The 25735-nt window shown below is 50.1% G+C and overlaps 2 protein-coding genes across 8 annotated transcripts in view; one reads left to right on the forward strand and one right to left on the reverse strand.

Moving 5' to 3' along the window:
* GRHL2 (grainyhead like transcription factor 2) overlaps positions 1-4338 on the forward strand; it is a 168538-nt gene extending 164200 nt beyond the window's left edge. The window contains exons 15-16 of the mRNA XM_036264003.1: positions 1391-1455; positions 3723-4338. Of these exons, the coding sequence (XP_036119896.1) occupies positions 1391-1455; positions 3723-3837 (180 nt within the window). The 3' untranslated portion in view covers positions 3838-4338. The remainder of the gene's footprint in view (positions 1-1390; positions 1456-3722) is intronic.
* An 8524-nt stretch (positions 4339-12862) lies between these two features.
* Positions 12863-25735, reverse strand: part of NCALD (neurocalcin delta) — a 163466-nt gene continuing 150593 nt past the window's right edge. For all 7 annotated transcript variants that reach the window (XM_036263936.1, XM_036263938.1, XM_036263939.1 and 4 more), the window contains 2 exons: positions 16371-16476; positions 12863-13672 (listed from right to left, as the gene is read on the reverse strand). In XM_036263936.1, the coding sequence (XP_036119829.1) occupies positions 13575-13672; positions 16371-16476 (204 nt within the window). In that variant the 3' untranslated portion in view covers positions 12863-13574. The remainder of the gene's footprint in view (positions 13673-16370; positions 16477-25735) is intronic.

The following is a 25735-nucleotide window of genomic DNA, read 5'->3' on the forward strand; positions in this document are numbered from 1 at the left end:
TGCAGCTCTAAACTGTTACTACTTTACATTTATAAAAGTAAATCATAATCATTCTGAAAGTAAAGTAAGTTGTACAGAATAGCACAAAATAAAAAGGAAAGAGAATCTATTTCTGTCCATTTCTCTAGGGTTGCCACTTAATGAACTGATGTGTCCTTGAAATATTTTCTATACACTTAACATCTTTTTAAAAAAACCACACACACACAAATGGGATCACACAATATGTAGAGACTATTCTGCAACCTGTTGTTTCCCTCCTTCGAATGTTAAGGACATTTTTTCCCATGTAGGCTTCTCACATTTTTTTAATGTCCTAGTGACTGCATGGGTTTCAGCTGTGAAATATCACGATGTTCTTACTGGGTGTTTGTTGTACACAGTTTCTGTGTTGTGAACAGTGAGTCTTTGAGGAGCTCTGTGGACATCTGAGTGTACTTCTGTAGACCAGATGACTAGATGTGGAGTATGTGGGTCAAACGATATGTGCATTTTTAATTTCAACAACTTATGCCAAATTTCCCTGCAAAACGATTGAGCTTATTGCTCAATCCCATCTATAAAACATGGGGGTGGCTGTTTCTCAGACTCTGGCTGACACTGTATTATTAATTTTTAGTTTTTGTTAGTCTGATGGATTGAAAGTAGTATCTTTTTGCTTTCATTTGAATTTTTAATTATGTGTGAGGTGGAGCATTTTTTCACATGCGTATTGTCCTGTTGCTGTGAATTACTTCTTCATGGTTTTTTCTTCTTCTCTTGGATTGTCAGGTGTTTTGCGTTTTTGTTTTGATTTTCAGGGATTCTTTCTAACTTAGGGAAATTAGTTCCACGTCTTTCATTTGTGCTGCAAAAATGTTTCCCACTGGATTATTCGGCCTCAGCTTGTCATGGTGGTTTTTGCTATACTGGTACTCTTAATTCTGTGTTGTTTCATCAACCTTTGATCTTTTTCCTTCAGGTTTCTTATTGTTCTTGGAAGGATCTTCCTTACTTGACGATGGTATCTATACAAATAATTGACTCATGGGCTTCTTGTAAATCTGTGATTTGCTTTATTTCGATGTAGGAGTGGAGAAGGGATGCAGCTTAACTTGCTAATTTTTTTCTATACGGCTACCTATTAAATCCACATCATGATAACGGTCCATCTTTTTCTGATTGATCTGAAGTGACACTTTCCTCCTAGATTTAGTTCCCATGTAGCCGAATGATTTAAGTTTTGTCCAAAGGGAGAGCCTTGCAAATGGGGCATTTTGAGAGTCTGACTCATGAGTGAAGGACCCTGGCGTCCAGGAAAATCTCCAAGAGAGTGCAGTGGAACTTTCTCTCCTGCTCCTGCTTAGACCCCCTTCTGAGCTCATCTGCCTTTTTGTTTTTGGTGTTACAGATATCTGAGAAATACGGGCTGCCGGTGGAGAAGATAGCAAAGCTTTACAAGAAAAGCAAAAAAGGGTAAGAAAGAACCTGAACTTAAATTAACTTTCAAATCAGATAAGTCAACATGGTGCCTTACAGAAAAAAAAAAAAAAAAAAAGATGGTGCCTCTCTTTTGTTAGTTCCGTTGTCCACAATTTAAAAATATATATGTGTTTTTATGGATTTTTTAGAGAGAGAGGAAAGGAAAGAGTGATAGAAACATTGATGTGAGACAGAAACATTCATCAGCTGCCTCCTGCACGCTCCCCACTGGGGACTGAGCCCACATCCCGGGCACGTGTCCTGTCCGGGAATCGAACCAGGACCTCTCAGTCCATGGGACAGTGCTCCATCCACTGAGCCACACTGGCCAGGCCCATTGTCCACCTTTTATAAAATTGTGTGTCATCCTTCCAAGCGAGCAGCTTCCAAGTGCAGTGCATTCCAAGGGCCTTTAGTGAGAGAGGGAGGGAGAGCTGCACATTGTCATGCTGTCAGCTGAGGTGCCCTGTTCTGGTGACAGGATTAGTGGGTGGAACAGAGGGTCTGGAAGTGGGTGAGTGGCAAAGTCACCCTTCTGCAGAGTGGAGTTTATAGGGAATCCCATGCTGCACTTGGGGTTGGATTCAGGGCTGCCCAGTAGAAACAAAAGGATTCATTCTTCCGAAGGAATTAGTAACAGGGTCTAAATGATCACTGGACCTGCTTGTTCTCAGTGTTAAGAGCAACAGCCTCATTTAGTGGGTGTTCAGTAGGTTCCGGGTCCCCTGCTACGTGTTTTCTAGGCGCTGCTCTATTATGAGGTAGAGTCTTATTCCTAATTTCCTCCTGAGGAACTTGAGCCCCGTGCAGGTCAGGCACCTTGCCAAGGTCTCATGTTCAGTAGGCGGAACGTAGATTTGAACCCAGGTCTGTGGCCCCAGAGCTCAAGTGCTCAGCCCCTCGCCTGCTGTCGGCCACCTCCAGGGCCCGGCCTCCTCTGAGGGTACAGGCGAGAGCTGGTCTAGTGCCAGGGGCGCTTTATTAAGTCGGCTTCTGGGGCTATTTTCCTACAAAGGGCAGAAGGTGGCTCTTTAAACGCTTCCCTGGGCCTCTTTCAAAAAGGAAATGGATTGTGTGGGTAGCTCAGGCTTTCTCAGTCATGAGGTCTCTTGGCCGATGAGGAGTCAAGCAAGAAACCTTTTCTACTCAAGGCCTTGCTGGAAAGCTCACTAAAGCGCATTTCAGTCGTTTCCGAGGTCAGCGCCACCGTCTGCGTTTACTCCCGATGGCGAGATGACGGTCTCAACATCTTGCTGCCGAGTAGAGACGCCGGTGCTGCCGTCCAGGCTGAACACGCTAACTCTTCCTTTCATTGAGCACCGCGCAGGCCCTGGGCCAAACCCTCTAATCCTAACAACAAGCCTTCGGAGCAGGGTTGTTACTCTTATTCTTGCAGAAGAATAAACTGAAGCTCTGAAAGTCCAAACAACTTGCCTGACGACACAGCGCTGTGAAACGATGGTCAGTTTTTCATTCGCAGTAGGATCTGTTTGACTCCGATGGCTGGGATCGGCTCCAGGGCTACCCAGTCATGGACAGACCCTGAAAGTTGTTGATTTTCTTAAAACCAAATCCACTGGGGATAAATCACGAAGGAGTAGGTCACATGTGGTAAAGGATGAGCGTCAGAGTGAGGCAGAGCTCGTGTCAAAACCCAACTCAGGCGCGAATTAGCTGAATGAACCTGGGGAAGTGACTGAGCCTCACCGAGCTGCTTTCTCGTCTGCGTGCGAGGCTGCCGGGAGGGTGAAGCACTAGGTCTCTGGGCCCCCGGAACATGCGCCACGCTCAGCGCAGGGCAGCCACAGTTCTGGCTTATTCTCCTCTTCCCCCCAGGCGCAGAATACTTTCTAAAATGCATTTTCAAGAGGCCACATGGTTTAAAGAATGTAGGGTCCCTAACTGTTTAGGTCCTGGCTCTGTGAACATGTCAATAGCTACGTCTGTGAGTTCAGGCTCCATTAACGTCTCTGGGCCTCCGTTTACCCATCGATACAGCAAGACCGTTGAATTGAATGCTCTCTGAAGTTTAATAAGGACTCATGAGGTTCGTTCTGAGAAATTAAGGCTTTGCTTTCCCGAAACTGGTTTCTAAGGAAAGACAACGTAACGAGGGTCTTCTCTCCCTGCTTTGTCTCCCCTCTCTTCCACCCTCCTGTCTTCCCTTGCAAAAGAATGGCAAAGGGAGCCCCCAGCCCAGAGTCCGCCCTTGCCCCGGCACATCGCTCATGGCACCTTTGTTTCTCCCCCACCCCCCTCAGCATCTTGGTGAACATGGATGACAACATCATTGAGCACTACTCGAACGAGGACACCTTCATCCTCAACATGGAGAGCATGGTGGAAGGCTTTAAGATCACACTCATGGAAATCTGAGCCTGGTCTCGGCTTGCCCCCAGTGCGTCCCTCCCTGGGTGAGGAGGAGGCCCGGCCCCAGAACCCGCAGACCCGCCTCACCCGTCTCACACCTGCTGTTACACGACTGTGCTGGGGAGCGGCGGGCCTGAGCCCATCCACCGGCTCCTGCTGTGGAGCGGAGGCCCACGCCCCTCGGGAAGGGGCCTTGCGTCTGTCAGACCCTTATTTATTGTCCACCTTTTTCCGGAGCCCAGGGCCAGGCTCGCCAAGTCTCTGCAGGTCACTGCTGGCTCCAGATGACGCCATCCAGAGCCCTCAAGGGCAACGCCGCCAATCCTCCCTCGTGAAGAGCCTGAGAAGGTCTCGTCCCGTCTCTCACCTCCCCACTTCGCCCGATGGCTGGACAAAACGAGCTGCCTCTGGGCACAGCAGTCAGAGGTGGGGTAAGAAGTGGATGTCCTCTTACTGGTCAACCCCTGAGATTGATCTGGGGAAGGTCATCTTGCTAGATACCTCCAGAGGTCCCCAGCAAGTGGCCATCAGGCCTTGTACAGGAAGACATTCAGCCACCATGTAACTAGTAAGCGCCCTGGAAGGCACGCCTGGCTACCATGTACATAGTGTTTATAATATCGCAATAATATATTTTACCTGTGGTATGTGGGCATGTTTACTGCCGTGGCCTAGGGGAGGCACATACCTGGAGACTGCTTTCTGTAAGAGGTGTCTGCCTCTTTGCTGAGCAGGAGACATGCTGGGCTAGGGGAGTGGCCTTCAGGGTAGAAGAGACTAAGGTGGGTGTCGAGACAGATGCTCCGGGCACGGGCAGGAACGCGGTCTTGTCCGCGCAGAGAGCCCGTTCTCTCTCCACGCACGGCCTCTGGAGCCCGCCGCCTTGTCTCGGGGTTATGTGCTTTGCTTGAGTCTCCCTCCGAGCTGCCGTGTGGGAAAGGCCCGGCTGTCTGAGGCCCCCGCTCTGCCAGCTTTGGTGTTGGCACAGCCCGAGCTCTCTGGAGAGACTGGAGGGGGTTGCCCCCAGAACCCTGTCGCTGGGGCCCGCTGCAGAGCTCCCTGGCTATCATGACGGTCCTGGCCACTGTGTGGTGCCCCACAGTTTACAAGCATGTCCTTCATCTCAAGTGGCCCCTTAAAAGCCCGACTGTAGTGCTGACAGTGGTGCCAACAGCTCGCGTCTGAACGGACAAGCCAGGGCGGCCTCCTGGCCCTCGGTGCGAGAGAGGGAAGGACCAGTAGCCTCTGCTCCTGGCTGCTGGGCCTGGAGGGAGGGATGGAGGATGGGAGGGAGGGAGAGGGAGGGAGGGAGGAAGGGAGGGATGGAGGAAGGGACAGTGTCCCAAGAGCCCTGGCTCTTCTGAATCCAGCCTCCAGAGGAGAACTCCGCCTCCTGCTACAGGTCCTGAGAGATGAAGATGAGAAAACACACTTCCCTAGACAATCACAAAACCGAGAACTGTCCCGGGTCGCTGTTCTCTTTGAGGGAACAGGTAGGTGGTCCGGGCGTTTGCATTCACCCTCGTGGGTGGAAGCACCAATTTTGTGGCATCCAGATACATCCCCCACCCAAGGACCTAGAGCAGGAAGGTTTGCTGTAAGGGCCCAGATCTGTTTGTAAAGCACTTTTGCGTCTTACGTGGGGGCTCTCTCCCTGAGGGCCCCCTGCCTCCCACCACCTGCCCCTGGGGTCCCTCCAGCCCAGCTGTTTCTCTGTGAGCTGCAGATTTGAATGGAATGGAGGGCAGGTGCCATGCTTAGGAAGACCTCTGGGTGGTGGTAAGGGGCACCTTTCTGTGTGTCTTCTGGACAACTTACACCCCCACTGTGGTGCCAAAGGTTTGCATCCTAGATTCAGCTCTACCGTCTGTCCCCTCCTCCACTCAGTGACTGCCACGCCCTGGACTAGCAGCTGGGGGCCCTGCTGGGTCCCCACGGGGCTCTGTTCTAAGAGGGACACACTGTGTTGGAAATACCTGACGTACTATGCACTTCCCATGCTCCTTGCCTTAGGGGTGGTTTCAAACAGGATTGGCAGACAGAATGGCAACGTGACTGGACTGGGGCACAGGACAAGATTGTTAAACGTTGGCAATCTGACACAGGTTATCTCCCTTCTCTCTAGTTCCTGTGAGAAATGTTTGCTGCTCCTGCCGTAGGCAGAGAATGAATCAGAAATGCCTTTGTCCCAGGTCCCTGAGCAATCACTGTGGTGACCACTGCCAGAACAGAGGGCAGTGCCACCGAAGGGTGGCGCGGTGCCACCCCCCTGACCTGTCCCTCCTGGTGACCACGACCCCTCTGCATTCTCAGAGTGCCATGGCTTAGCTGTGACGTGTTCCTCACTACGGAACTCGGCAGAGCTCTGGCAAGGAAGATGTCCTGAGCAACAACACTCCAGAAAAATAGGAAAATTCGCCTCCTCTTCTGTTGTTGTCCCTTAAGTTAATCATACTCAAATAAATAAGCTTTTTAAAATATCCATGTAAAATTAGGGACGTGTGACACATGTTTTTTAAAGTACGTACCCACATTGCTTAGCCTTTCCGGTGTTTGGAAATTGGGGCCCACAGGAAAACGCAGTCAGATGTCCTCTTGGAATTGGATCCTAGAAGATGAAGGCGCGTCCCATGCCGCACACTTAGGGAGCATGAAATGAGTCAAACATCTATTTTCCTTCTTATTTAAAATCATGAAATGCAACAAAAACAGAGGGTTGGTGCCAAATCCTATGAACAGCCCTTTCTTACAGACAAGTAAGGGAGACTGACGGACAGTTTGCGCTCGTGTTTAAACAAAGGCAAATGTAACTTAATAGTTTTGTAAATGGGAGAGCGGGAATCTATAAACTATAAATACAGTTATTTTATTTTTTGTACATTTTTAAGAAGAACAAATAAATATTCATAAAGTAAGAGTAAATAACAGTGTCTGATACTTTTTGTGACGTGTGTTGAGATTCTTTGCCTGATTGGAAAGAAACTCTGTGAGCTAGAAAGATTCCAGACTCTCCTTGGACACCTTTGGGTCCTGGCTTCAACACAGCGGGCATTTCCTCTGGTCACCTTCTGTGTCCTATCCCAAGGTTAAGAAGAGGCCTTCAGTGTGTCTACGACAGGCCACCAGTTGGTCATTATTGACCAGTTCCTCAGGGCAAAGAGTAGGTTCTGTCCTGAGGAACCGGTTCACTCACTTACCCTCCTCGTTCCCAGTTCCCTCCCCCACTTGGACTAGCATAGAGCTCTGGTTCCCTAGCTCATCTGCACCAGCCTCTGCAGAGACCAAAACCACGCGACTGGAACTTCCAATTCATCATGACAACCTCTTGTCCTGGAATCCACAGGCTTGCTAGTTTCTGTCAGCTGAAATGCAGACACCTCAACTCACTATCCTGCTATGTATCGGTGTCCTCAGTCAGCACCCACCACGGAACCAGCCACACTCCTTTACTGTCGTCCATGATTCTCTCCTGAGAGCTCTCCATGCCAAGCAAATGGTACTTCTGTGTCCTCCACTTCCTACCTTCTCTCTCTAGCCATGTCTACAGCTTTCAAATCTTTGTTAAAAACTTGCCTTCAGAAAGCCTTCTCCGAATTCGACCCCAGTGGCATCACCAACGATCTCTATGTCTGGACCAGTGGGCAGGGAAGAGGAGGTCAGAACAGTGTCCACTGAGGTTTGTGGAGAGGTCGTGGGCTTAGAAATGGGCCACGAGGCCTTTTTGCCATGATCCATGTTACAAGGTCTAAGTAGGAGTCTGAATCCATTCCCCACTGGCCTAAGCAGGTCCTGCTGAGGATGCAGCTGGTCTCCGCTCCTCCCCTGGGGCAGCCCCTCTGTTGGCCCATGGCAGTCGTCCTGCTGTTCGGTGAACTTCGCTCACCATGTGTGCCACCCCCTGTCCCTCCTCCCTGGACTGGGACTGGTCAGGAAGGCAAGGATGACCAGTTGTCAAGGCCACAGGGTCAGTTCCACCTCTTGCCTTCCACTCTGTACCAGTTCAGTTCAGTTACTACAGACCACGTGCTGTGTCCCATTCTGGGGACAGGCAGATGTGTGAGGTGACAACGTCTCTGTCATCCCTCAGTCCTAAGGCATACAAACCCCTCTTATTCCTAGCGTTTCAAAATGTGATGAGAGGTCACCAAATGTGAACCTCACTTGGGAAGGCTGCCCGCTCCAGTGTCGGAGCCCTATGTTTCTGAGGGTCAATAGCATTGGGGAAGGGAATGGTCCCTGTGACATCAGGCCAGGTCCTCCAAGAAGCAGAAGCCAAGATGGGGTTAGATATCCAGGAGATGTATTAGGGAATTCATGTGAAGGGTAACGAGGAAGTGAGCTGGAGGGGATGGAGAGCGTGCAGACTGACCCCCTGCAAAAGGTGGGGGGGAGGGGGGAAGCTAGGGCAGGAGCCTCAGACTGCCTCAACCAGGCCAGCAGAGTCCCTGAGAAGAGGTCACGCGCTGGTGGGAAGAATCCCATTTGGGGTAAGAATGGCCTGGTTCTAGTAACCCCAGCACATGCAGTCATTGGCTGGAAGGAGCCTGGGAAGAGTGTGGCCTCGGAGTGAACACAGGTGGCTCGGAAAGTTGCAGCTGGAGCCTGTCAATTAGCTGTGCTTCCAGAAGCAGGTTTTTGTAGAAGCAGCTCTGAACGGGCGCCTCTGTAGTCACCTCAGTCAATTCCTTCTAAAAAGGCCTCGAACAGATTCACTGGGGCTCTACTTTCACATGCAAACATCCCGAGTGGGTTTTCTGGTCTACCACCTTAGTATGCTACACCCTTTGTCTGCAGGGTCCTTCATCCCTACACTTCTCTGAGCTCTGCTAAATGGATGGGTGGGTATTAAGGAAACACAGTGAGGGGCTCTGATCATCCAGAAGTAGCAAAAGAGAGGAAGGGGGTGTTGAAAGGTCACTAAAGGCAAATGTCATCTGCTTGTTCGTTAGGTAGCAAACATCTCTTTCACTCAACGAAGAACTTGATTTCTGCTTTGCCATCAGACGTAAGTATAAGCTACTTCATAATCTTTTTTTTTTAAATCCTCACCCAAGGACACACTTTTATTGTTTTAGATAGTGAGGAAGGAAGAGGGAGAGAGAGAAACATCAGTGTGTGAGAGAGACATTGATTGGCTGCCTCCTGTATGCATCCTGACTGGTGATTGAACCCACCACCTGAGTATGTGCTCTGACTGGGAATTGAACCTTCGACCCTTCGGTGAACGGGACAATGCTCCAACCAGCTGAGCCACACTGGCCAGGGCTCTTCATAATAATGTCTAAGGTGCTGCACACAATTTACCAGCTAAGCTATGAGCTTCATCTCCTGTTTCTTTGCTAATAACTCCTATCCCTTTGCCCACCCTCCACACACACATACAACTTCGACTATAGTACTTGGTACTGTGTTGGGCCAGCATTGAACACTCAATGAAAGCCCAGTAAAGAGATTACTGATATTGGAAAGACACATTTTGAGAGTCTGTCCATCCGTCTACATGTGTGTAACATACTGAGTATTTAATTGGGTTGGCAAGCTGAGCTGTGCAGAACTTTGAAGTGGTTTCACCATCTCTTCTAGAGAACAATTAAAATGCCATCCATTGCCTGGAATAGTGTGGAGAAAAGAAGTCACGAACTAAGCCTCCCCAAGGCTCTGGCCCCTCTCTGATCTTTCCCAGGGAGTGAACTCCACACCGTGAATTGTTCTGAGTGATCCTTGTTTGCAACTCCAGGGATGTCTGGGACCAGGCATGGAACTTGAATATCTAGTGCAGCAAGTGTCCAGGACCTACCTGCATCCTGACAAGTATAGAGAAACCCGTCTGAAATGAATGTACCATTGGTTATACCCTTGTCTTGAACATCTTTTCATCTACAATGATCTTTCTGTTTTTAGGTGGATTTGACTGATACTCTACTGCCTTGGAAAATACAGGGCTCAATGTTCTTTCTCTTGTTTCTTCAGCCACCTTGAAAAACAGAATATTTCAGGAGACTGCTGGGCATCTCCTGACAAAGACAAGAGAGGCAAGTGTGAAGCATCTCCATTTCTTCCAAAGACAGTTCTCATGATCTCCTCCACCTTGACTGGGAGAACACTCTGTCCCCGCCTCAACTGAGGTGTACTCTCCATGCCTGAACTAGGCTGGGAGGGGATCAGTTGTGTGGGGGTGTTAGGACAATACCCTGAAAATAGGAGCCTCGGGCTTAGAAATTTGCTGGAAATTGCCAGGTTTGCCCACAATAAGTGTGGGACTTCAGGTTCCTAATCAGGTTGGAGGCTCCCAACCACCTTCTCACCACCACTGCCACAAATGACATGCTGCTATTCATGCTCAGTACTCATGGGTATCAGGGTCATTGCTGGTCCAAAACGAGAAACTGTATAAAGTAGAAAATGACTCTGTTCTGGGCCAACTCCACTCCTACGTGAGGTCTAGTGGGCCCATGAGGCACCTACGATAGCTGACACTCAGCCTTTTTTCCTACATTAATGGCCTGTGCAGGAGGCAGGGCCAGTGACAGCAAAAAACAAACACAGTTGATCTGAATTAGGCTTGAGGGTGTGGGCTCTGAACCGCGTCATCTTTTCTACTGACTTCTCCAGACTGAGAGGCAAGGAGAGGGAAGGGGAGGATATTAATTCCCACTGAAGAGGAGGTTGCCTCAGTTTCTCCTGCCATTGCACCTGGAGTTAAAACTAGAGTTTGCAACTCCAGTTGTGAGGAAGGAGAGGAGGTGAGAAGAAGGTGAAGGCCATGCCGGGAGGGAAGTAAGGAAGCCCAGTGTAGACCACGGATGCTTTAGGATGGGGCTTGGGGCTCAGCACCCTCTCTGATCCCTGCTTCCACAAACCCTGATTCCTCGTGTGTCTCGAGGGCAGAAACCATTCCCACAAGGAGGCCAGAATCAGCACCTGGACCCTCACACAGGCACAGATTCAGCTGGAGCAGCAGTGTAGGCATGGAAACCTGGTTTCCTAGACAATCATTACATACTCAACATGCTTGACTGCCCAGCTGGAGAGACACAGTCAGCTGCTATAGGCTCCACCCCATGTGATTTGTGAGTATGTATATTATTATTTTTATTTTTTCCCAGTAATTCTTTTTTAATGGTTTAAAAATGAATCCGTACAAAACCAGCAGCACCATTTAGTATGTATCTTATTAAATCCACTTGTGGCAAGTGTCTCTGGGGCATATCGACATGTGGGACAGCACCCTCGGCACCCCTTCCCCACCCTAAACCAGGGTATGAACAGTTAACCACTCTATATCATTCTTCAATTTATAAGCCACTTTATTCCAGTCCCTTGAACATCACAGGCTGGCTTGATTTCAGACAGAGCACAATCCATTTCCAGAGGTCCCTCAACACAGCAGTGACAATGAACAGCCCAGCACAGGAGTGACATAAACCTTCAGGCATCCAGCTTTCTGTGTGCTGCAGAGTCCGCTGGCCAAAAACGAGTGCACTGCATTAGACACACAAAGGCCTTCCCAGGAAGGAGAGAAGAAAACAACCGTGGAGAAAATACAGACAAGGTCAACGGCAGGCCAGGACGAGGGCTACTTCCGTGCGTCCCTGTGTGGCGGCGTCCATTAGCCATGCCCCAAGAGAAGGCTCTTGTTTTCTTTCCTAATTAGCTGGAGACCCTCTTCCCTGCTCCCCTCTCCAGCTCTAGGTCCTAGGGAAACAGTGAGTCTGGCTCGACAAGACGTCACAACCAAGGGCAGAGCCCAAGTGGGTTTCCCAAACACTGACTCACTCCACCATCTAAGGAGAACTAAAAGGAGGAATGAGGTCTTTAGTCGAGGCTGGGAAGAAGGGAGGTGTGCCCTGAACTATCAAGGGAGGTGCTGGGTCCCCTTGCCCACTCCATGTCTTAGGTTAATTCCCTATTTTTCAAAACTAGATTTTACCACTTTGGTCCTGGAGGAACTTCGCAAGTCTCAGTATAAAACAACTATGAGAAACTGACACTCAGAGGAAGATTACAATTATTTTATCAAGTCCAGGTCTCAAAATTTCATCCTGCAAAATTGATTCATTTTGGTCAACCCCACAAATCTGGATATTTGCTCCCCGTTAAGATGGATTCAAGTGGTACACGAGAACCTGGAGGTTAGAATGGGCTCAGCCTCATCTTTCTGGTGGTTATGTCTACCTTTCTGTGGTTCTTGGTCTACAGGAGGTAGCGTGGCAGCAGACAGACCCACAGGGGACCTCTCTGCCTTCTCTTGGGGCGTTCTCCCCATCTACATCTTGGAGTGTTTGGGTTTCCTCATGCTTACCGAAATATGATTCCCCTGTGACCAGCAGTCTTTTACTCCTAACTTTCAATTCAGGTTGGTGTGGATGAGGTCACCAACTCAAATTTGTGCTGTCACTTCCGGAAATAAAAATCTGCATTCAAAGAACGTGGCGATGGAAAATACCTTTGGATTCTCCATGGTGGGCCCTGGACATCACTGATGCACTGACCAGTGCCTTCTTCACAATGCATCGGGTGGTTGTGCAGCCTCAGAGTCTCTGTAGGGTCAGCTGGGGCGTGGAAAGTTGGCCTTCCAGATGTGGCTCCCTGACCATTCATGTGGATCAAACCACTGGGCAGTCCTGAGAATTTACACCATTTTTTTCCTGGGTCTACAGAATATTGACTTGCTTAGACAAGCACCACACCTTCAGTGTCATACTACCAAGGAGCTGCTGGGCCGGTGGGCAAACCGTCTCCCCTGCCTCTCGTAAGTCTTAACCTTCCGGTGGTGCTGCAGTCGACGTGTCCACCCCAGCCTGCCCTGCCTCGACTCTCCAGGCACTGCTAGTCTGGAAACACATTCGGAATTAAGTTTGGGCTGGCCATGATTACTTTGTACTTTTCTGGAATATATAAAATATACCTGTAATAAGATTGGATTAGTGCTCACTAAACATGCATTTCATTTAAACAAGGCAAAAACACTTAATTTGGTCTGCAATACCCAATATTGTATATACAGCATTCTTTTTTTTTTTTTTTTTTTAATCACAAGAGGCAACAAGATAAGTCTGGTCTTGTAATATAAGTTACCATTTGTGATTAATTTTAAAGAAACTCATCTTAGCTCAACTAGTGTAAACCTGTGAAAAAACAGCTGAGCCATCTTTTTCTCTCACTATTAATTTATTTTGAAATGTTCACAGCTTGGAAACTACAGCTTGCTGGGAAGGGCCGGAGGCCTGCTGGGGAGGAACCCCCCGGGGTCTTTCACAGCCTGGCCCCAGAACGGTCCCTATTCTTAGGTTGGGGCTCCCACACCTGGTGCCATCACCCTTCGGGCACGTGTGACAACAGCCCCAGGCGAAGTTTTGTTTTTCAAACAAGCCCCTCAAAGCTTGTAACAGCATCATTGCATTAGATCAGTTTCCCTTCTCCGGCTTCCCCGGGTCTTCGGGTTTAGAACAGAGACAGTAGAATCAAGAGAAAAGAATAACAACAACCATTTAAAATCGTCAGAACAATGAACACCAGAGTCTGTGCACGACAGCACTGCCCATGCTCCCCACAAGCGTCGGGCGGGCATTCCCACGAAGCGTCCACAAACGAAAGAAGCTGAAGGCGTCACGGAGGAAGGTGCATCTGACCGCACGGGGACAGCATCACCATCAATATTGTTTGGCAAAAAAAAAAAAAAAGGTTAAAAAGAAAAATCCAAAGGGGAACACAGGCAGCCCTAGGATTCGCGGGGCGCAGGCTCAGAACTGGCCTGCGCTGCTGGGGTCACACTGCAGGAGGCGCACGATGGACGGGTCGCTCTTGGCCCCTCGGATGAACTCTTCCAGGGAGAGTTTTCCTAGAAACAAGAGGGTGGAGCAGGGGTGAGTGGCGGCAGTGGCGGTGGGTGAAATCATGCTCTTCCCCCCTGCATCCTGGGGGCCAGCAGCCGCCGTGAGGCCCACGGGGCAGGCCCTCGCTCACTACCGCAGGGCCAGACCCTTGCAGGGCACACGTCTTCCTGAGAGCCACTGTTACTGCCCTGGTGGGGTGCGGGGGGCCCAGACATGACCCCGTCCTCCCGGCCTTTCCAGCTGCAGGCGCCCTGTTGGAGCTCACTCGGTGTCTGTGGACGGAATGGCCCCCGGGCCTTTCTGAGACCGAGCTGGGTTCTCCGGGCACCGCAGCCGTTCCCACAACGTCACCGGGACCCTCTGGGCTCCTTCAGGTCGCTTGCAGACAGGTTTGCCGCAGGAGTCGCTCCCCTGCGTGTGGGCAGAGGGCCGCACTGAGAGCTGAGGGAGGGCCCCTTGGGGACAGCAGAGAGGACAGCTGCACCTCCATCCGAGGTGAGGAAAACAGCGGGGTGCACGCACAAGGCAGAGGGCTGCCCCCTGGGACCCTGTCATCAACCAGGGTGCTTTCCTCATACCTGACTAGCTGGAAGAGAAAGACTCAGCCACTGGGATCACTCCTACTCTGTGTCCCTTCCAGGGGTCCCTCTGTCAGATTCGGGAGGGAGGCAATGCCTCCTCGCTCCCGGGGCTTCCCGAAGGCCCTCCCGCTCCGCTCTGGTCTCTTCTCGGGGCAGGGCTGCTGCGGGGAGGACGTGCTCCCTTCCGCCCTCCAGCTCCTGGTGCCCGGGCCTGCTCCACTCCCCTGGCTGCACCTTCCGCCCTCCAGCCGCCGTGCGCTCTATTTCTCGCCTGACCCAGCTCCAGGCAGGAGGGTGCCGTCCACTGGAGCCCCCTGCGCCCCCACGGAATCTGTCTTCCTTCGCCGCAGCGCCTGGCCCAGGCCCTAGCTCTGGTTAACCAGGTTCACCTGATCTACGTGAAGGGGGAGGCGGGGCTGGGTTTACCCGGCTCTTCCCATCCGCAGAGCCGGCCCCCAGCCTTGTCCTGGCCGTGGCTTCTGCGGTCCGGCTCCCGCAGCGGCTGAAAGTGACGCTTCCCCACGTTTCCAGGCTGGCGTGAGAAGGGTGGGGTGGCCCCTTGGCGACTCTGGGACCCAGGTCAGAAGTGCCACAACCACCCCCGCACTGAAGGCCGCTCTCTCTGGCTACCCTGCGGGCAGGCCCCGGCTTCCTCGGCAGCTCAGCGGCCAGGGTCGGGAGCGAAGGGCTTCTGCCAGGAGGACTAATGGCAGGGGACTCCGGATGCCGGCTCTGCTCCAGGCGGGGTCAGCTCGGCCTGGGGTCCAGAGGCAACGCTCTGCTCTGCCGCACCGAGTCCTGGTGCCGTGGGAGCCCACAGTGAGCCCCATGCGGAGGCCGGCTTACTTCCCACTGTCAGCACGCCGGGAGGGCTTCGTCCTGACGCCTGGGTCGTCTCCCCGCCTGAGCCCTACTCTAGGGGGCGGGGCCTGGCGGGGCACCACCCACCTGTGCTCCCTGGCGCGAACAAAATGTGCAGTTTAACTTCATTAGCTATTCAAATGATCCCGTGGTTGTTTCATTTTCAAAAAACAATCACGCTATTTGCTGTGAATCAGGTGCCCAGGGAATAAGATGTCCTAGGATGTCATGGAACCTTCGTGGAGGAAGCAAACCCAGATTCTCAGGAAGCAGGTGGCCCCAGAGGGTGTGGGATTAGATAGAGAGGCTGGCTCACTGCACAGCCTTCTGCCGGCCTGTCCATCAGCTCATCACTGACAAGAACTGCAGGGGACACCCAGCAGAACAGGGAGCTGTAATAACAGCGAGAGCTCCAGATGACTCGGGGCTTATTACCACCCAGGCTCTGCTCAGCACTGTATTGATTTTTAATTTTATTGTTGGAGTGTGAGAGAGAAATATCAATTGGCTGCCACTTGCACGCCCCCCAACTGGGGATAGAGCCCACAACTCAGGCGTGTGCCCTGATCCAGAATTGAACCCGGACCTCTCAGTCCATGAAAGGATGCTCAGTCCACTGAGCCACACCAGCTGGGCTGGGTTTAGCACTTTAAATCCAGGCATTACCTCTAGAGAGAGTTACCCGATTTGGCAAATAAAATACAGAATGCCCAGTTAACTTTGAATTTCAAATAAACAACACCCCCCCCCCCAAATTCAAAGTTAGTTGAGCCTCCTGCATTCTAAACATCTAAAATCTCCTGTTCTGGAGTTTGAAATCCGACCTTCCTTTTCACTTTCGTTTGCTTTGCATCCCCTGTTGGGTGGAATTGTGAGGGGCACGCTCAGGGTGGACCCTGCGGACCATCTCAGTCCCCCCCCACCCCAGCAGCTGTGGAGCTCACTGGGCTCCAGGAAACCCCACACAGAGCATGCTCGGCAGAGCCCGCTCAGCCCCCAAAGGGAAAGCTACCGGGGTCTGGTAGGAGGACAGCAAGCCCCTCCCCACTCTCTGATTAGCTGCGCTGCAGGGAGCCAGCCTGCTGTGGCCTGGGCTGTCCCCACCCTGTCCTCCTCCATCCTGCACCACAGGGAGCAGGCAGGATGAGCCACCTCTACAAAGAAGGGGCTGTGTGCCAGGTCTTTGGGGCCAATACCTTGTCGTCCACTGGCCCTCCCCTGCCTGGATGCCCCCAGCCCTCCAGCAGCCTCAGCCTCCTACCATCTCTGTTGGTGTCCATCTGGCGAAAGATCTTTTCTGTCCTTTTCTCCGGGGTTGACTCATCTTCAGGCATTTTCATTACAGAGGAAACCATCTTATAGATCGCCTGGGGACAGAAACAACACAGTGGGAGGACAGAAACACAGTCTGGACAGGCACGCAGTAGCCTTATCATTAAGCCTCCCAAATAGATGTGTGAAGTGAAGGGACTGTCCTCTGTCCACACAGGGAGCTGGCGGGTCCCCACTGATTTGCTGTGGAAAACAGATGCACGGTCACTGAGGGGAGAAGCCAGGCCCGCAGAGCTTGCTCCAGCACTGAGAGCTGGCAGGAGTGACAACTGGCAGGAAGGGCCACCAGACCCCCGTGTGTCACACTTCAGCGGGCACAGGAATGCCCTGGAATCTTGCGAAAATGCAGAGTCCGCTTGAGGAGGCTGGGCTGGAGGAAGGGGGACCTCAGACCCTGCATTTCTAACAAGCTATGGGTGACGCTGATGCTGCTGTTCTGAGGACCCTGCTTCTGGGGGAGGAGAGCCGCAGCTGACACTCCTCAGGCCTGGGGGAGACCGGTGTCTGCTGTGGTCTGCGGCTGGGTCCCTCAGGAGGATACACACCTGGCACATGTGTGCCCTGGTCTTCTCCCAGGCAGACGCCACCCGTCCACCCAATGCGCTGCCCCCTTGCATGGGCAACAGTCTCACATTCCTCTGAGCGAGCTCGCAAATGTCCCCCAGATGGCGAAAACCTGCCATCCAAGTTCTGGATGAAATAATTATGCAGCCTCAGGCTTGGGGTAAACTGGGTACCTCTGAGAGCTGATGAGCAGAAGAGGGTTCTACTGCAACAGTTTTGTGAGCGGTACTGAGACTCTCCCTCACCACGGTGGGTCCCCCCACCCCGCCTCTCAGGAAGGGCCTCGGTTGTCAGATGCGGTCTTTATATGGCAAGGATCGTGTAAAGTTGTTTTTATCCTCAGATCTGCTCATCAGATTCACTTTGAGAACTTTAAGAAAGTTTTAAGAAAGGTAGATTTGGCCAGAGGATGGGCACAAAAGTCTGGAAGATTCTGGGACTCTGGGTGCAGTGGGACAGCCGGAGGGAGGAGAGAAAGGAAGACAGCTGAGGGCACGCGGCCTCCAGACAGGAAATGTGGGAGCAAAACTGATGCTAAACGTTGGACTCACCTTTACAGTCTTGTTTAGGACCAACCTGCCCCAAGTTCCTAAAATGCTCTGGAGAAAAGGGGTTAAAACAAGAGTGGAAAACAGACTCACCCCTGCGCTGACCTTGGGCTGATCTCTCCCTGTCGGGACCCCTGAGGCCAGGCTTCCTGAGTTTGTCTTGCACCCACCTAAAGCCCTCCCTGAGCTGCCTTCCCAGCGACTGCGCCCCGGAGGTCGCGCTCACAGCTGTGGCCTTGTCTGGGGTCATGGGTGTCACTGGGATAGACCAGCCACAGTCAGCTTTCCCAAGAAACATTCCCTGCAGTGTGCACTGGAGCAGGTGAGCCACTCTGTCCCCCCCTTGGCCCCTACCGGCTGTCCCCTCGCGCCCAGGCCACACCGCCATCTGTGCTGGGGTTAGAGTGCCAAGTGCCAGCTGCTGGGGGCTCCTGGCTCCTTGGGGAGACTAGGAGAGGCTACAGAGCGAGAGCTATTTTTACAAATGGGAAAAAGAGATGCTGAGATGTCACAGGCCAGGTAAATACTTGGTAAGAGGAGTAGAAAGCAGAGGTCTTTCCATACCAGCGATGTCGGGAGGCCTAGCTCCCTCCCCTCAGCTTTCTTTCTCCTACACGGAGGCTTTTCTGTAACGCCTGACCTAGTCTATAGGGAATCGGTGGCACCAACGGACGAAAACGCACACACACGCGCATACATGCACACACATACACACCTCACAGGAATTTCAAATTTACATACTTGAAACGTATTGTAAATTCACAAGCCCAGAAATCTTGAAACAGCAACGAACAGCATCTAGAAACCAGCATTGCGCCACATAATGAAAGTGCAGCCTCTTTAGAGGTGATGTGGGAGGGGCCCCGACGGGCAAACCGGAACTTTACTTTTCGCCAGAAGTCTTAAGGATATTGTGTTACATGTCCTCAACTTTCAGGGGTGCGTCGTTCCTTTCCCGAGCCTGCCCTGGCCTCAGTAAGGTCACCTCACTTGGTACTTCTAGGTGCCACCTGCTTTGTGTCTGTAACCGGCCAAAGGAGGCATCTCCCAACTCAGCGGCTCTGCGTGGGTGTTGGATCAGCTGTGGTCACACTCTTCTCTCTTCTGAGCTTTCACCGGCCCCTCCCCTGCCTTGAGGTCCTACCCACGCGCTACGGGCAGATTGAGACGTAGCCTTCCTCCGTGGTCCTCTGTCCTTCCACTGCTATGCGTGATCTTCGCTCCTCTCCGGGATCATGTCCTTCCACTCCGCGAGCTGTAGTTACTGAGGACACCTTCCTTTTGGATGCGAGGGCGGCAATCTGTAGTTACTGACGGTTCTTGCACAGGCTTGGGCTCCCTAAGTTTACAGGATTCATTCAGGAATAATCGTTCCCCATTGCTTCACCTTCTTCAGTCTCTTTCTCCTCCATCATTTTCTTCTATTATGCTTCTCATTATAAAGTTCCCCTTTATCCTTTAATACTTTTTTTTCCCTCATTTTTCTACCCTCTTTTCTTCGTATAAGTAAATATATGCATGTAAAACCCCTTAAAAATTCTTCGTCTGTCAGAAGTGATGGCTCTCACCTTAGGAACCACGCTCCTGGACACACGCTGGCTGCTGCAGACGTCGGGGCTCATGGGTTCGGACCCGCCTACGGACCCCACCCACAGACCCCAGGTAGGAAAACGCCTGCTCTTCGTTTGCTCTCCCACCTGTTCTCATTCATCCATTCACTCCGTCATGTACCAAATTTTTTTTTTAAATCCTCACCCAAGGATATTTTCCCATTTAACTTCAGAGAGAGTGGGAGGGAGGGAGAGAGAGAGAAAAAACATCCATGTGAGAGAGACACATTGACTGGATGCCTCCCGCGCGACCCCAACCAGGGCCGGGGACAGAACCGCAACCAAGGTACATGCCCTTGACCAGAATTGAACCCACAATTTTTTGGATCGCGGGCTGTCATGCTAACTACTGAGCCAAACTGGCCAGGGCCCAAATATTTATTGATCAACTATGATATACCAGGCCTTATCATCTACCCCATCCTTGCCATGGGTTTACTGTCAAATAAGACAGACCAACATTACTAAAGTAATCAAAGGCATGGGTGTCAAACCTTTGTTCTGAGCAGTGCTGAAAAGGAAGATGCATGGTTTTTGGATATAATATATTGGGGAAATTGGACCTTGTCAGGACAGATTGGGTAGACTGCCCACAGGGATGGTGACTGAGCAAAGGAACGAAGAACACCTAGAGCTTAGAGGGGGTAAAGACGGAGAGAAACACAGCCCAGGTGGGAGAGTGGGAAGGAGGCTGAGAGCATGCAGGAGAATGTGGGACCAGGTGAGGCTCCAGAGCAGTTAGAGGCAGACTTGGGGGCCTCACAGACCATGTTAAGGTATTTGTATTTCTCCAATGAGCAACAGAAAGATGGAACTGCTAATACATCTGAAATGTATATCTACACCTACTTCCCAAATTCACCTGTTCCCTTATTTGCAGGCAACCGTGTAGAGAGAATTAAAAAATGATTATTCATAATTTAACAATTATTTATTGAGTATCTACTATGTGCTAGGTGATGGGGACTCAATTATCAACAAGACTAACATGCTCTTCCTTATTTTATATCTCACCAATCCTCTGGCTCAGGGCTTGGGAGACACCATGTTGAAGACCAAAAGCACTCGCCTTTTAGGAGCACCATTTAGATGGGTATAGTGAGGCTAGTCATGCCTTAATAATGGTGATGCAAGTCCTCACCTGGGTCCCATGGTGGCAAGTAAAACCCACTCGTCTGAGGCATTCCTTGTAGCTCCAAGCCTCAAAGAGTTGGAACTCGTCAATTATCGACATTGGATTCTGATGGGGAGTCTACTATGTAATAATCTAGAGATCATCTCCTAAAACTCTGGGTTGAGCAAATGAATGAAAGACCAAGGAAACAAATGAATTTGTATTAGAAAATGAGACTCTCATATTCAGCAGAAAGCCTACAAGAGTTTTAGTCTTTCGCTATTAGGCAAAAGGAGTGGGGTTGGGACAGAGAAATAAAGACAGGTTAATACAAAGCAAAACAAAAACAAAGAAAGCTAGGGTGCCCTTACATGAATACATTTGCAAACGGGACGGGAATGGAGCAAGAGGCTAGTGTCTGAGTACCCTGTGGGGTTGGGGAGTAAGGGACGCTCCTTTAAGAGGCTCACGTTGCAGATGGCTTTCACAGCCCTCAAACTAGGTGTTTTTTGTTTTTAAATGTGCATCAGCTCACAGATAGGAATTACACAAAACCAGGCCTATGACGTGGGTGGTACCACAGCAGTGAGCAAAGAGCAGAGGTGATGAGTCCCAGTGGTCCCCAGCGTGAGTCAGTGGATGACAGCCCAGCAGAATCACATTTAGGGAGTTGTCTGTCCCTTTGCTGCCTTCCCACGGCATCAACAGCCCAGAGCTGATTGCATTAGAACTTCAGAATCTAGGACTCCACAGCGCAGGGAGGGGGAGACAACTCCAGACAGCAATCTGAAACAAATCATGTCTTTTATTAGCTCCGATTCCACCCCACCCCCACCCCACCCCCAAATTTAATGGGATTAAACCAGAAGAGGCCAGGCTATTTCCCTGCTTTATTTTTAGCAACATCAAGGAGAGGCCCAGCAGGGACATCCTGTTTTTAATTAAGTTTGAAGAACCCATGCTTGTCTGGGGGTGAGTGCAGAGCTAGGGGACACCCGGGAGCCCAGCACTGGCTCAGCCCTTCGCCGGCCCTGTGGCCAGGGCCTCACCAGCTTCCTCATGGCCTCTCTTTTGCTTTTTCCCTCTTGGAATGTTGGAAAGGAAGGATTCACATCCTAACCCATAAATTTTGTAGGGGGGCAGGCACGATGCCAGGAGTTAAAGTTCAACCCTCTCTCTGAAGGAAACCAGACCGACTCTTCTCATCAGAAGATGTAGGGTCTTCTAACAGGACAGACATCCATAGCCCCACGACAACCAACCAAGGGCAAAATAAGCCAAGGGTGCGGCGCCGTTTGGAGATGACAGGGAAGGTCAGCGCCCTGCTTCGAGGGCTAGGACATACCAGGGGAGGAGGGTGGAGAGAGGCCACGGGGATCTTTCTTGGAAACACTTTTAAAATCGGGTGTGCATCTACGTGTCTGGGATGGTGTGAGTACTTTCTTATTTAGAGCTAGAAGAGCATGTTAAATGAGTAACTTTCCTAACGTTCTGCCAGGTGCTTTAGGCGCGTTCACAGGTGGGGAGGGGAGAAGGGGAAAATACAGGCCCTACCCCTTTCCAACCAAGCAGCTCCATCCTTCTATTCGGTTTCATGTACGCTTTTACTTGAAAATAGCAAATTCATCATTGTCCCCGCCACCCCAAAAAACTTTATCGAGTCAAAGGCAGCTTTGGCACCTCACCACCTAGCAGCATGTCCAGGCAGTCACTGGACCTTTAATCTGTCCCCTTAACGTGTTCTTAAATCTATCAGTCCTCTTGCCACTGTCCCATTTCAAGTCAGTGGTGGTGCCCATCACTTTTAGATATAGGCAATTAATATTTTTTCAATCTTATGTAAAGTGTTATACAAAGGCAGCTTCAAACAGCCCTGTCCAAAGAATCTGTTCACTGTCCTGAAAGACATCCTGGAGTTGTGTTACAGGCCTTCACATTTGCGGGGAGGCAATAGTGAGTGTTTGGGGAATGTTTGACCTTGAGGTATCAACGCAGCGTCGTATGATGTCCATTAACAGACACGGTGGAGGTGAAGATTTAGAAGCAATCTGTTTCTTTGTCCATAATGGGGCTGATAAGGTTGCTGTGAGGCTTAAATGAGATCATGTACTTGGTTGACTAGCGTCCTGCAAAAATTCATGTCCACCCAGAACTTATGAATGTGACCTCAATGGAAATAGGATCTTTGAAGACATAATCAGGTTAAAACAAGATTATACTACATCAGGGCAGACCCCAATCAATCCAATGACTGGTGTTACTAAAAGGAGAAATTTTAGACATGTCATGCAGAGAGAATGTCACATGATGACAGAGGCAGAGATCAGGGGATTCACGGGCAAGCCAAAAATCGCCAAGGATTGCCAGCCTCCACCAGAAACTAGGGAAGGGGCATGGAACGGATCCCCTCAGGAGTCTCCAGAAGGAACCAACCTTGCCCACACCTTGATTTTGGACTTCTGGCCTCCAGATCTGTGACAGAATAAATTTCTGTTGTTGTAAGCTACCCGGTTAATTGTAATTTGCTACGACAACCTTAGGAAACCAATACATCACAGAGAGCACTTAGGACTACGCCTAGCCATAGCATGCGCTGAGAAGCCGACACTTCCCAGAGGGAACGAAAGGAGAAAAGTGCCGAGGCTGGGACTCTGCTTGGGAACATCCATGTTCAGGGAGCAGGAGAAGGAATAGGAGTTCACAGAGGAGACGGGGGGGAACAGCCAGAGAGGGGTGCCTTATGGGAAGTAGACAGGAGACAACTCTCATGTTGTCAGATGGTGTACTCGAGGCAAAGAGTTAAACTCTTAAACTATAGTGTGGCTTGTCATGATAAGATTAATCCCCTAATAAGAAAGAAAACCCAAAGGCAACGAATAAGCAAGCACTGAGGTTAGTTCTAAGAGCAAGTCACTAGTGTAAGCAACTGCTTCCAAGAGTTTCCTCCAAGAAAGCAATCTGAGTTGCATTCCAGAGTGACATCTGTGATCCACATTCATAACTGAGGGTTAGGCAAGGCATGGAGCTGAATTCCCAGGGGCCATATCACGATGGGCTAGAAGCTCTCCCCATCCCATTTTTCTTTTCTTTTTTTCAGAATCAGAAGAGCAACGTGTTTCAGGTCCCCAAGGATTATATTAAAAGTGACACAGTGTCTATGACGCCAATTTAGAAAGATCATTCGGAGAAAAAATTCATATGCCACTCAGGAAGTGGCTCTGAAAAGGATGTGGAGAAGTCTCTCTGGTCCTTACTTTGGTTCTCTGTGGCACAAACATTCACAAACTGGTTGCCTGACATGGTCACAGCTGGTGCTCTTGTGACCAGGTGGGATTAACCTGGGGGTTTGGTCGGTGCTCCTGGAGGGCAAACCTCTGCATGGCCACCATCCCCTCGCTCCCTCCTCATCTGCTTGCCGTGTAGGTATGTATGGCTTACTCATCACATGAGTGAAGATGAACAATGATTTCCCCCATACTGCTAAAAGAAACAAAAATGAAACCTGTGATGGGCCGCCGGTGTCCACCCGACCTCTTTCCTTCGGGTGTCATTCACTCAAAAGGTGTGAAAAGGTAAACAAAAGGTATCCTGAAGTTCACTCTGTCTTATCAACAGTCCCAAGTAACCTAGAATTGCAACTAGGAGAGAAAGTCTGATTTTAAGACAACAGTTATTTAAACACCAAGTATTTTCAAAGCAACCATTAACAGCCAAATAATAAAAATGCTAAATAGAAATTATTCCAACCTGGTCTTTAAAGTAACTCCCTGAGAACTGCTACGGGTTAGACTATACACTATGTCAGACTATATATTCCTTTCAGAAAGTCTGACTTGAACTTGAGAACAAATCCAGACAGGCCATCCCCAAACAGGCCCAGTGCATGACGTGTACCTGTAGGCTCAAATCCACAGTCAGATTTGGGAAACTCCTGGCGCCAACCACATTCCCTCCCAGAAAGGTGATCTGTCTTTTGTCTGAGCCCTGTGAACATCAGAGCAGCCCCTAAGTTTCAGCTTCTTCCCAGATGGGCTGGTGTTTAGCAGAAAAGACAACAGATGAAGAATGCTGGGAACCCCTAAAGTCATCTGTACAAGAATCTCTGTGAGTCCCACCAACTGGAGGTTTAGTTGGATTACCTCCCTTTTCATTGTGAACATACATTTTATGACTAGGTAAATTTAACTTAAAACTTAATAGAAGGTTCTATCTATAGTCTTGATCTTTGAATGAGAAATGACCTCCTTTTATTTTGCAGGAAAACACCCTGTCCCAGCTCTAGAAACTCCTATAGAATAAAGGCAGCCAACATGTATTGAGTGATATCCCACGACAGATCCTGTTTCAGGTGCTCTACTTGTAATAACAGTTTAACACTTACATTGTCCTGTGGCGCAGTTGCTATAATTAGTTCCAGTTCACAAATGATGAAAACAATGCACAGGAAGGTTAAGTAGCTTGTCCAAGGAAGAGAAGGAAAAGGGAGATTGAAACAGGAGGGAGGCAAGGTGATATTGACCAAGACTTCCACTCTCACACGCTGAGTCTTTCCTTGGTTCCCTCTTCATCTTCATTGTAGATACAGGTGATCATCCTAACCAATGGCAGCCCTGTCAATAAAATCTTCTTTCAAGGGTCTTTGTTAAAGGGGATAGCTGAACTTCACATTGTCCCCACATTCTCTCCCTGGAAGTGCTGTGGTCCCGCTGATGGGTCCCTAAATTCAGCGTTCCCTCACCTCCAAGATCCCAGAGGGCATCTAAGCACTCATGGCCCAGTTGGCAATGCCACTCATGTGCTCCTTGGCCCTTCCTCAGACACAGTCTGCACTACGATGGGTGTGGGTCCCCATCCCTGCCTCCAGCTGGGTGAGGGACGGGGAATTCTGCAGGGCAGAAAGCAGTCTGTCTCCTTGCCCTTGCAGTGGGGGGCTGACCCTAACCCCTACCCAGAGAGGAGGATCTGCTGTAACATGGGGAAAGGTCAGAGTTGTTATGTGACTTAAGACTCCTGAGAGGCGGTTTGGACGCCATAATAAAATATTAGGCCTAAATTATGTTCCTAAATTTGTCACTTAAAAAAACAAACACACGAATGTGAAAATGTTCATTTAAGACTTTAAAAATAAATCTGCATATGGTTTTGCTTGTTCATCCAGATGTTCATAAAGCACAAAATTATTTTTCTTTACAAGGAACATAACTGTATTTTGGTATAGGTGGTAGACTGAGTAATGGTCCCCTAAAAATTGTGCCTCCTAATCCCTAGAACCTGTGAATATACCATACTTGCACAGTAAAAGGGACTTTGCCAGCTGTGATTGAGGTCAAGGTCTTGAGATGTGGAGATTATTCTGGACTATCAGGGTGATCCCAGTGTAATACAAACATCCTGGTGAGTGAAAGAGAGAAGCAGAATGAGATACCCTCAGGAATGGCAGCGTGAGAAGGGCTCAATC

This window comes from Molossus molossus, unplaced genomic scaffold (genome assembly GCF_014108415.1).
Source record: "Molossus molossus isolate mMolMol1 unplaced genomic scaffold, mMolMol1.p scaffold_m16_p_16, whole genome shotgun sequence".
NCBI lineage: Eukaryota > Metazoa > Chordata > Mammalia > Chiroptera > Molossidae > Molossus > Molossus molossus.